The following is a 12,993-nucleotide window of genomic DNA, read 5'->3' as shown; positions in this document are numbered from 1 at the left end:
ACAAAGCCAGTCAGAGTTGACAGAAATTGTTAGGGCAATGTTCTCAGGGACACAACGTGATTCTTGGGGTTTGGGCCAGGAGTTGGACTCAGTAATCCTGTGGGTCCCTTCCACCTCAGGATATTCTTTGTTTCTATGATTTACATTGAATGTCACGCTTCTGCATCCTAAAAATACATATGCATGAATAAATTCATCAGTCTGTGTTGGATATGCTGTGGTGGGTTAACTCTGGCTGGACACCAAAACCACCCAGTCACTCCCCAGTTGCACAGGGGAAAGAAAACAGAATGAAAAGCTCATGTGTTGAGATAAGGACAGAGACAGATCTCTCAACAGTCACTGTCATGGGCAAAACAGAACTGACTTGGGAAAATGAATATAATTCATTACCAGTCAAATCACAGTAGTGATAGTGACAAAGAAAACCAATCTTAAAAACAACTTGCCCAATCCTCCTAGGCTTAACTTTACTCCTGAATTCTCCACCTCCTCCCTGCCAGTGGTGCAGGGACACAGGGAATGGGGGCTGTGATCAGCTCACCACACCCTGTCTCTCTCGCTCCTTCCTCCTCAGGGGAAGGACTCCTCACACTCTTCCCTGCTCCAGCATGGGCTCCCTCCCACAGTAGACAGTCTCCAGGAGCTTCTCCAATGTGAGTCCTTCTCACAGGCTGCAGTTCTTCACAACTGCTCCAGTGTGGGTCTGCTCTGTAGGGTGCAGTATTTCAGGAACAGATGGCTCCAGTCCTGGAAGCAAACCTGCTCCAGCACAGGCTCCTCTCTCCATGTGTCCAGAGGCCCTGCCAAGAGCCTGCTCCAGCATGAGCTTCCCACAGGATCACAGCCTCCTTTGGGCATCCCCTTGCTCTGGTGTGGACCCTCCAGGTGGATATGTGCTCCACCATGGGCGCCCATGTTCTGCAGGGGCACAGTTGCCTCACCATGGTCTTCTCCCGTGGACTACAGGGGAATCTCAGCTCTGGTACCTGCAGCAGCTCCTCCCTCTCCTTCTGCAGACCTTGGTGTCTGCAGAGCTGTTGCTTGCTCATATTCTCACTCCTCTCACAAGCTGCAATTTGCTGTTGCACAGTAACTTTGGCATCAAAATGTATTTGTTGAGCATGCTGCTCAGCAACTGTTTGCAGGGTGCCATGCTAAGGAAACCTCAGCTCAACACTTAACAGGAAGAAATTTGGAAAAACTTGGCTCAAAGCATGTAGGAAAGGTGAAGTAAACAGTCACATAGCTTAAAGTAGTAGTTGGTAGCACTCGGTTTTCATGCAAGAGAGGAATCCAGAGTAATTATCAGGAGGATCGTCACTTCTGCAGTACCTGATGTCCTGTGAAGGACTCCCCATAGTAGACAAGCTTATTATGTGTAACACAGTAGTCAGAACCTAAAGCATTCCTTCTGACTAGTAAGGAAACAAGGTAACCAAATCAAGGGAAAAGGTGTCATTGTATCTAATTTAAAATTTTTAAAAAACAAACCAAAAAAAAAAATAAGCCAACAACAACAAAGCAACTGTGCAAATTATTGTGAAGTAATCCATCTAAAAATGTAAAGAGCTATAATTATATATATATATGTAAGATTGATTCTGTTCACTGGGTAAATGGATGATAGCATTAAATTATGTTGAAGAGTACATTTGACAAGTAATGACTTTTCAAAGTGTCATGTGTCTAATTGAATAAACCAAGTGGAGAGTTGTAATGACAAGGTGGATGAGAGGCATAAATCTATTCAGCAGAGAGTGCAGACAGTGTTTGCACGGAAATCCAAACTACTGCAGTAAATAGTCTAATGTACATCTTTTACTCTGTGATAATAGAGGAGAAATGTGAAGGACCAATTTTTCAAGGTAATGACAGAATAAATCAGGTGCAATAGTGCACTGTGCTGACTTATAGAATTCCTCTGATGAAAATTGTAGAACTCAGCTATTTCAGACAAAATTATAGTGCCATGATTGTCATAAATGATGTAATCATAGGAGAGGGGATTTCTTATACAGTTAATGCATTCTGGCTTTAACTATTCATGAAAAATACATTCTTCCTCTTTTGATTTAGATTACTTATCATTAGGTTCCCATAAACCATTTTCATTTTTTCCAATTTTATCATGTTTCCAATCTTATCATATTGGTTTTACATTTATAATCTCTTGCATTTTATAACATTGAAAGCAGTGAAGACACCTAAAACATTTAAAGAGGAAAGCAAAGTATTTTTTCTCATACTTTTCAGTACAAATCATGCACTTTGGGAGTGAGGAGGGAAAGAGAAATTCATCTTAAATTTCTTCTAAACTTCTCAAAAGATTACTTTATCCCTCAGCTTCAAATTGCATGAAACTCTGGGCATGCAATCAATAAAACCCAGATCTCTGTACAGTACAAAGTGACGTGTGGTTTACATGGATTATACCATGGAAAGACATATGGTGACTTACGAGTAGAACCGTAATAGCTGGCCATTTGTAGAGGACATCTTAATGGATTCATCATGAGATTGAACAATGAGGGTCCTGGCAACACTTTAACATACATTTTTTTTCCCCCACAAGACGGAAGATTTAACATAAAGCATCCATTTTTCCTCTCAGATTTCCTACGTAGGCTATAAGGAAGAAAAATACTGCTGGCATATTGCTTTGTCTTCACAAAATTATTGTTTCTTTCATGCCTCAAAGCAGAATTAAGTTTCAGAGGCAGGTTGGCCTGGCACCACATTTTTTTTGTTGTTTTGACATTTTTAATAACTGCCTATAACTGCAGATATGGTAAGAGGCAGACTTTGTTGCCAGAGGATCACTTTTGTTGTAAGCTGAGTAAAGAATCTTTTACAATGTAAAATTGAGGCAATCTACAACTTTTTGAAGTGGCTTTTTAATTAATATTTATAATTTGCAACAGTAATCCACTTCAGATTACATTCCACATGATACTCATAATTATGTTATACTAGGACTTTAGGAATACAATTTGCAAATATATTCATTTTCATTTTTTATAAAGTACTTTAGAATTTCAGTCCTTTCTGGACTATTTCAAAACTGTAAAAATGTAGGAACACTTATCTTCCTTCCATTAATATGCTTAACATTTCCTTCAGCATGACAATTTTTATAATTATAGAAATCATTAACATTTGAAAATAACAACTGAAAACATTTTGGGGTTTTAAGAGCTACATTATTTAGTGTTTCTACTAAATTTTGTGGACAAGATAATCTAATGTTTGCATGTTTATAACCTAAATATAACTACAAATATTTTAATAAAGTTGTTATCTGTAGTGAGGAAAATATGGTGGTGAAACAATAAAAATTGATTGAACTTACACTAACTAGCTAAAAGAATATTTACAATACTTTTGCATCGTTTTATGTGTATACATTCACAGCTTTTATAAATGTTATTGGGTTTTGGTTTGGTTTTTTTCCTATATTATCTGACAGGAATCCTCTACAAAGGGAATGGTGAAAATCAATTTATATCTCAGCAACCTCCAGTTGTTAGTAGCATTATGGGCAACGGGAGACGACGCAGCATATCCTGCCCAAGCTGTAATGGTCAAGCTGATGGTAATAAATTACTGGCTCCGGTTGCCTTAGCCTGTGGGATAGATGGCAGTCTGTACGTGGGGGATTTCAACTACGTTCGGCGGATATTCCCATCTGGAAATGTAACTAGTGTTCTGGAGCTAAGGTATGTCGTTTTCTCATCCTGGACTTTTGGAGTTATGGGTTACTGTGGCAAATTAAAGTGCTGAATAAATTTCTGACATTGTGTAAGTTTGAGTTTGCAAATGCTTTTGGGAACAAAACAGAAGTTGAGTCAAAAGATTTTAAAAGTGTTTAAAACTGAAATGAAAACATTTTACCCTCATAAAGGTATTTTAACTATGCTTATCTAAATGTGAGAATTTAATCTACCCAAAGTAATAATTCAGCAGATTTTAAGAGTCAATATATGTGATCAACGTAAGTGGACAATGGACAATCATTCAACACTTCACTGATGATAGATGTAAATGTTGCCTTCTTCTCTCTCGTCTTTTAACATCCTTTCTGAATGTTTGTCTAATAATGTTTTTCTGTTCTTTTTTACTTGCTCCCACCAAGAAATAAAGATTTTAGACATAGGTAAGCATTCCTTAAAGAAGATTTATATTTTTCTAACTGTTCTTCTTTCTTTTTTAACAAATGAATGCTTATAATGGGCAAGTCATTTCTGAGATGTATTACTAGAAAAGAGGAGTATTTTTCAAAAATAATGAGTTCATATGTTTTAGTTATGTCAACTGTCAGGCTGTATCGTTCTTTCTGATGAGTTCCTCTTTTCTCATCACTCTCTGTCCACAGTCAGGCTTCTTGTTATGCTTGTGTGTGCCCTCCTTTGCTGTTCCCTCATCTCTGCTCACTCCTTGCTGGCAGCTCTTTGCTGATCCTATCAAAACTCACTCATAAATCAGATACACCAAATATGATGAGAATGGCATATAAAAGTATCAAGGGAATTCATTTCATTAGCCTTTTGATGTTGAATCTTTTCAGGCTCTCATTTAACAGATTTGTTTCTTTAAAGGTGAGCTTCTTTTAATAATGGAAGTTGAAATAACAATAACACAACTCCAGGAGTTAAGTTTTTAAAATACACCGAGACTGACAAAATTGGTCATAGAAACAACAGTAATCAGAGGATTGTAGTACAGCATTCATCCATCCTGGCATCGCTACAATAATGGCAAGAACGGAAGAGTAGGTGGATGCTTAGAATTGCTTTGCCACAGCAGCTGGTGCTGATAAGGAAGAAAAAAACAAGAGTCGTGCTAAAATCTTGTTGCAGACATAAAACCCTGCAAACATTTGTGGCAGAACTCCTAAGTATACGTCTTAGCAGGCCCACTGGTACCTTTCTCTCCTTTTTGCTGCCAGTCATTTTCATTCCTTGTTTTTAAATAAATCCCAGAGTCATATCTCTGCTGTCCTTGTTTTTTAAATTCACTTTTCTTTGGACATACTTCTGTGTGAGGAAGGGTTTTATGTTTTCAAAAATATGTTTCAGATGTGTTAGGCAAAAGATTCCATGACTAAATAAGGTGTCTGCATCAGTGCTAATGATCAGACTTGGTTTTGTGGTTTTTTTCCCAGGGATGACTTGAAGGCAGTCTCTTCTGTTTGGTGGGTTTAGGGTTTCACTATTGCAATTGGTTTGTATGTGTTCCACCACTCTTAAAAGAATTATATCCCTTGTGGTATCACAAAGTTGTGATTACAGCTAGATAAGACATTGTCTTGGCAAATACATAGAATGTGGAATAATACTTAAAATGGGCATGTGGAATGTAGAAGAAGGGATTAAAGAGTGGTTGCCTATTGAGGTTTATTTTGCTGTGATTTGGTAGTGCCACCCTCTCCTGCCTCTGGCAGAACTGTGGTCACAGACTCAACTGCAGTGTTTCAGAAACTGGATCCCTGCATGTGAGAAAAGTTGTTGAGGGAGAATACTGAAGCTTTTCTGTTTTATTCATACCTAAACATGCAGAAGCTCCAGGTAGCAAAATTGCAGTCATACCAAACAAATTAGTGTAACAGCATGGGCCCATATAGCAGCTGTGAAGTGGGGGTTCCTCCTGGGCAGAAGAAGACATAGAAGACTGTGGAGAACTGGCCCTGCAGGAGCAGTTGTGGATCCAGCAGGCAGGAGGTATGGAGCCCACTGTGCAGCCCAACACAATTTATTATGAGTCTGAGTTTTCTCTCACATCATACAACATTTTCCCAGTGTCCACTCTCAGCCTTAGAGATTTGTTGATGAGAGACTTCCTAAGCCAAGAGTAGGATCTTTATCCTTAATATCCCCTGGCAGCTTTTTATTCTATTAATTTCTATTAATAAATAAAAGGCAGCTGCCTTTTATTTAAGATGTGTAAACTTTTAGGATCCACCAAATCCTCTTGCCATGGACTCTCCAGCTAAGGACACACTGTGAGACCAAATACTTTCTTTGGCTGCATGAATTCATACAGAGTCTTGTGAAATGCTGCAGAGGGAAGCACATCTGTCTGGCCTGTAACAGAAGAAGGGAGCAAATGTCCAGTTTCACTGGCAAGCCTTTCAGACTGCTAAGGAGATTTCTACTTAAACTGCAGTTTGGAAAAAAGCCCTCAACAGACCACTTTGCAAAAGATAATTGCTAGGTATTAGAAGAAAATGCACTAAAAAATGCATTCCCCAAGTAAAACTACTGAATGAGGCTAAATGCTAGTTCAGACCTCTTGTCTATTCAAGCATTCACCTTTCCTGGCCTATAAACACAGTACTTCAGCACAGTGTGATGTGTCTCCTACCTCAAGAAGCCTGTACTCTATTTTATAGAGAGAGAATGCAGATCAAATTTCTCTTCTCATGTACCAATGACCTCACATTTTTCCAATCTCAAAGCTGAAATGATGTCTTTATACACACTGCTGCCTGTGGGTGATTAATGCTGATAGACATTCATGGAAGAAGTCATTTCTAGAAGGACTTTGAAGACAGGGAGGTCTTTTTTTTTTGTAGGCTATGGCACTATCCCAAATCTATACAGAGCCAGAAAAAAAAGTCTAACAAAACATAAAAACAGCTTTGAGGGGATATATGGTTTAGAGGGCACATAGTGAAGGCAAGAGAGACAGGGACTGAAACAGGAGGAGTATTTTCAAAAAATCTGTACGTGGAGAATAGTCCAGGTGATCTGACAGCTGAAGAATTAAAAGATCAGCCTAAGCAAGATAAAAGCAAAGGGAAATAGATCATTACAGCTCTGTGCATGTGTGTGCACCCTTTCAGTTCAAAGCACTTACGATTATTCAGCATAGACAGAACAAGTTGATTTTTAGACATTTGTCTTTACAGGAGCCAGTGTGGGTATATAACTCCATGTTTTGCAGGCTACTGAAAGTGATTAGGCAGTACTGAATGAGTCAGTAAGTCATGGGCTGAGGATTTCACTTCTTTGCATTTGTTGTTATTGGTAGAAGGCAGAAGCTTAATTTCATTTCAGGGTACAATGAAATTGCATAAACTCTGCAGCTTATCAGCTGCTGGCTGCTTATTCCTGTACTATTTTTGAGATCTGCATAGTGCTCATGGATGTTTTCTGGCTAGAAAACAAATGTAGTTTTCACTTGACAGTTATTCAGTTCCTCAAATTGTGCCTTTCTCCCATAAATTAATGGGGGTTTCTTTTGGCTAAAGCCTTCTTGGCTGTTCAACCTTCACCTGAAGAGAAATGCTGAGGTTAAGCCTGTTGAATCAGCTCAGAAAGGAGCTGTCAGATATCTACATATGGCAAGTTGGAGAGTTTCTGTTGATTCAGTTGTAATATCCTATGCACTTCAACGCTTTAATAAAATAAGAAAATACATTTAAATTATCAGATGGATTTTTTTGGTTTGATGAGGATATGGTACTTACCGTGAGAACTCATCCCCTGATTTCTTTTTTCCTGGAATTAATTAGAATGTACACCTTCATATTTATGAAGAAAAGAGCTTTAAAATTTCTTTTTGGAAATAAATAATTGTGTTAGGCATAAATTACTTAGTTTTTGATTTGATGGCTTCTTATTCCAGTGGCTGAAAAATATGATTGAGGCAGTGTTAGATGGGTTGAAGATAGGTACTTTAATTTAGATTTCAGTAGTGTAAAAAAGAACTTTATTTTAAATTACATTGAAATAAAATTTAATTGCACATTTCACATCTTGCAATGTGTTTATATTTGAAGTGTTTGCAAAGTTTCTTAAAGACCAAAGTAATCATGTAAATGGGTATAATTTAATTTGCAGTCTATGGAGGTATAAATAATTCGTACACTACATAGTGATCATATTAAATGATCACTGCATAAATTAAGGTTTTGAAAACACCTTCCAACTATTTAGCACATTGGCAATAATAGATTTGTAACAGACAGAAATTTAAAGTAAGCCTACATTTGATTGTTTTCAGACATGCTGTACAACACTCAGTGCAATAGCAGAGCTTTTAAAGAGGTGCTAATCACTGTGTATTTGATTTCATTAGTCTGTTTCGCTTGGTTCACTTCGTTCTGAACCAACATGTTAAAAGTCTTAAAACCAAATAAAATCCTATTTATGCAACAAATTTTTTTTCTGTGTTTTTGTAATTGGATGGCTATAAAAATCTGTCCCTGCTAAAAGGCATCATTTGTTCACAAGTTGTTCCTGTTGGTCTCTGTTGCATTTTCCAAGTGGCAGTACATAAAAATGTGTTACATTAGCACAGTTACGTATTTACAAAACGTGAAGTGTAGCATTCTGTGAACAGATGTTTGGCTACCACCAGGCTGGTAGATCTGTTTAAGCAGCGCTTTTGCAAACATCAGAAGTGACTGTTCTGACACTCTGCTTCAATCCATGAGGGGAGCATCTGAAATTACCTCATGTATTTACATGACCTTATTTCAGCTCTTCATGTCATAAATTAGGTCAGGAATCCCAACTGCAGTGGGTTAAGTTTCTACATCATAATCTCTCCACACAAAAGGTAATCTCCAGGGTTGTTTTTCACCAGCAGGGAAGAAAAGACAGTAATTCTCAATTATGTGGCACCAGTGGAGAGGCAAAATGTACGGTTCTGGGAAAATGGTTAGCAATATATATTTTCACTGTAATGAAGACTGTGCTGGCATAGTTAGTGGTTTTCTGCCAGTGTGTACAGTTATTTGAAATATGACTCTGACTTAAGAAGAATGGAAAAGCTCTGCTTGGTCTCTGGTGGAAGAGATGACATTTCCTAATGTGTCAAATCATGCATATCATGCATTTGAAAGCAGTAGATTAAAAAATACTTATGAATGATGTCTTATCTCTTGCCTGTGAACTCATCATTCAAACTCTGTCTTATCTGTTTATGAATTACATAAACCATGAACCCCAGCAGCCTTGTGTAAATTATTATAAAACAGATAGGATAATACCAACAAAGTGTAAGTGAGGCCTGGGATCCTGCTGCAAAATTTGGGACTAGATCAAGGTTCCCAGAACTCTCAGAAGGTTTTAAACTCCAATATTTTGATTTGGCCTATTAGAGTGACATTTGCAGTCACTAATGAGAGAGCCTGAACTGGCCTGAGAGCATCGAAGACAATGGGGACCTTCTTTCCCCAGAGGATTAATCTAGATGGGGCTGCCTGTGACACAGATGAGAAATGTAGACCAAAACAATTTTGGGGCCATGACCTGTGCTGCCTCTGCATGGAGCATCACCGTTGACTTTAACTCTGTCTGCGTTACTGCACACTGCATAGGAACTAAACCATTTTCTCCTTGATCCAATGTTAGGTGCAGTTAACTACAGCATATGCAATGTGTTATTCCATTTTGCAGCAACAACCCAGCTCACAGATACTACCTCGCAACTGACCCTGTGACGGGAGATTTGTACGTTTCTGACACGAACACGCGCAGGATTTATCGGCCCAAATCGCTCACTGGTGCAAAAGACCTGACCAAAAATGTTGAGGTTATAGGAGGAACAGGGGAGCAGTGCCTGCCGTTCGATGAGGCAAGGTGTGGTGATGGAGGCAAAGCAGTGGAGGCAACTCTCATGAGCCCTAAAGGTAAAAAGAGTTCTCCCTCTGTAACATTCAAAATAATACAGAAGTTCAGAGCTGGGGGCATGATCATGTTTAATTACTGAATTCAATAGTTGGCTCAAAAATTAGGGATTTGAGTGATTTTTTACAAGTAGAAAGTCTATAGAGGAAGAGAGCTACAGGGGACTGATTTTTTTAAAATCAATTAGGGTTGATTTTTTAGGAAGTATTTGGCTTGAGTGATTATTGAGCATTTTTAAACACTCAATAAGAGCATTTACATTATGTGTTTGGCAGGCAGTAGTGAATATCTAAAATGAGCATTGCTTTTGGTTCCATTTATCCCATGTTTAAAGTTAACTTAAAAGCTAGTCCCTTCCCAACACACAAAAGCAAATGAACAGCAAATGCAATCAACAGTAGTAGATTTCATGGTGAATATTGGTTTGTCATGCAAAACGCATTAACAAGCTGTATTACTACCTACTGCCTGAGACCAGATTTTCTGCCTACAATTTCCACTAGATAGATGCTACCTATACCCTTAGTTTTGGATAATATATTCACTGGTAGTACAAAAAATTAAAAATAAATAAATAAATAAATAAAAAACAACCAACTAATTTTTATTTGCTTCACTGAAGGAATAGCAATAGACAAGAATGGGTTAATCTACTTTGTTGATGGGACCATGATCAGAAAAGTGGATCAGAATGGAATAATATCGACTTTGCTTGGCTCCAATGACCTTACCTCAGCACGACCTCTAACCTGTGATACCAGCATGCACATCAGCCAGGTACTTTTCAGTTGCTGCTTATTTAGAAAGCTGAGCTGGGGATAGAAACTGAAATCCAGCTTTCACACCCCTTAAAATAAAACTGGGTGGAGTATGGGTGTAATATTTAACGGCAGGTTTGGGGGATAAAGCAACCTGTTCCACAGGCATGAATTGCACTGTATTCTCTTAGCTATAAACACTGCTGTATTCAATTTTTCTGCCCATAAAGTTCAGTTTGGTTTAGAACAGCAGAACTATCAGCAGGAAACCTTAAGCCTGGTAGTAAATACTGGGAGAATGGCATATCTGTTAGAACTATCTTGGCATGTTGGTTTTCTGAATTGCTGACATCCTTAGCCTACTAGAGTGAATGAAAGGATTTACACAAAATCCCTGTATTTTCCTATTTGTCTTAAAAACTTGTGTAGGTAAGAAGGGACATGTCAGTAGCGGTATGTTCCAAAAATGGAGTACAGTGTTTCACATTCTGGAAGGTAGTACGGTTTTTTTGGTACTACAAGAATAAAAGATGAATACTGTTGACAAGTATTTAGACATTGATATCTGCCTCTCTAGTTATTTAGGCATTTGTGATACAGAAAAGTATTGCATTTATTGGAGGGGAAACTCAGCCTGTATTATAGTTTCAATGCAACTGGTTTTCTTTTCAATAAAATGGATGCCCGAATATTGTGCCCCTTGCCTCCCTGAAAAGCTTTAGTTCGCTGCATGTATTCATGCAAGTTCTTCAGCCATGATTGCTTACAACAGATAGAAAATATCTTTACATCAGTGTCTAAAACTGAAGGTTAATTAATTCATTTAATCTGCACTGGTTGACTGTTTAACCAAACACTTCTATTTGTTTAGGTTCGTCTGGAATGGCCTACAGATTTAGCTATCAACCCAATGGATAACTCCATTTATGTTTTGGATAACAACGTGGTTCTGCAGATCACTGAAAACCGTCAGGTTCGCATTGCTGCGGGGAGGCCGATGCACTGCCAGGTGCCTGGGGTGGAGTACACGGTGGGCAAACACGCTGTCCAGACCACGCTGGAGTCTGCCACCGCCATCGCCGTGTCCTACAGCGGGGTGCTTTACATTACAGAAACGGATGAAAAAAAGATAAATAGGATAAGACAGGTCACAACTGATGGAGAGATCTCTTTAGTTGCTGGAATACCCTCAGAGTGTGATTGCAAAAATGATGTTAACTGTGACTGTTACCAGAATGGAGATGGCTATGCTAAAGATGCCAAACTTAATGCCCCTTCCTCCTTAGCTGTCTCTCCAGATGGCACCCTGTATATTGCTGACCTGGGAAACATTAGGATACGGGCTGTGTCAAAGAACAAACCCTTAATGAATTCAATGAACTTCTATGAAGTTGCTTCTCCAACTGACCAAGAGCTGTATATCTTTGATGTCAATGGTACTCACCAGTACACTGTGAGTTTAGTCACCGGAGACTACCTGTACAATTTCAGCTACAGTAATGACAATGATATTACCGCGGTGACGGACAGCAATGGGAATACTCTTCGGATCAGGCGGGATCCCAACCGAATGCCAGTAAGAGTGGTCTCTCCTGATAACCAAGTCATTTGGCTGACCATAGGCACCAATGGATGTTTGAAAAGCATGACTGCACAAGGGCAGGAGCTGGTCTTATTTACCTACCATGGCAACAGTGGACTTCTGGCAACTAAAAGCGATGAGACTGGATGGACCACTTTTTTTGAGTAAGTACATAAAATATAGATAGATGCCTTATAGTTTTATTGAGTTCTATAGGACCATTTGAAATATTTCTGGGTAAAGTAACTGTAAAGTTGACCCTTGATAACAAAAAGCACAGAAGGATACTTTTGATTTCCCATGCTGTCTTCCTCTGTCTTACTTGTATGACTTCTTCTGAACATTGAGTCTGAATAATTTTGAATTCATTATTTTGAACTTCAGTTTTATATATTGAAATAATAGTGAGACAACATTTCACTCTTGTCAAGAAATTTGTAACTCAGACAACCATGGGTTTGTAGATTTGCATCAAAAACTAGATTTTCATCCCACTTGCTCATTAGATTGACATTCTTCTGCTGCAAATACTGACAAGAAATTTGTCTTCGCTGCTCTATTTTTTTTTTAAGCAAACGCATTTCTGCGTGGTCTTTCGCCCAAAAATAACATCTGGGTGGGTAGTAAAAAGTTGTGTTTCACTGAGTGGCAAGTACACAGGAAGGATCTCCTGGACAGCACAGCAGGCTTTCACACAGGTGGACCCAGTTGGAGGAAGCTGAGAGAAGAAATATGGGCCATGGGGGAACTGTCATTCCTGTAGGAATAAACTGAAAACACAGAAACCACCAGCACCATATCATGTACAGGTGCAAGCACAACAGCAAGAGGTATTAATGGAACAGTAGGACTTGTAATTTTACCAACCTCAGAAAAAAATCTTTTAAGTGAATTGCTTTAGCCTGTGTTACACTCATTAAGTCATCAATGCCTGTTCATAACAGACAGATTAGCAAAGCGTTTTACAGAATCCTCAATTATATTGACTAAGGAAGATCATGACAATTTATAGATA

At 38.5% G+C, this 12,993-nt stretch overlaps 1 protein-coding gene across 1 annotated transcript in view; it reads left to right on the top strand.

Moving 5' to 3' along the window:
- TENM3 (teneurin transmembrane protein 3) overlaps window positions 1-12,993 on the top strand; it is a 666,217-nt gene that overhangs the window by 618,177 nt on the left and 35,047 nt on the right. Inside the window, exons 26-29 of the mRNA XM_053940099.1 lie at window positions 3,470-3,719; window positions 9,408-9,640; window positions 10,261-10,415; window positions 11,268-12,142. Coding sequence (XP_053796074.1) covers window positions 3,470-3,719; window positions 9,408-9,640; window positions 10,261-10,415; window positions 11,268-12,142 — 1,513 coding nt within the window. The remainder of the gene's footprint in view (window positions 1-3,469; window positions 3,720-9,407; window positions 9,641-10,260; window positions 10,416-11,267; window positions 12,143-12,993) is intronic.

This window comes from Vidua chalybeata, chromosome 4 (assembly GCF_026979565.1).
Source record: "Vidua chalybeata isolate OUT-0048 chromosome 4, bVidCha1 merged haplotype, whole genome shotgun sequence".
Classification (NCBI taxonomy): Eukaryota; Metazoa; Chordata; class Aves; order Passeriformes; family Viduidae; genus Vidua; species Vidua chalybeata.
This window is presented reverse-complemented; position numbering and strand designations above follow the sequence as displayed.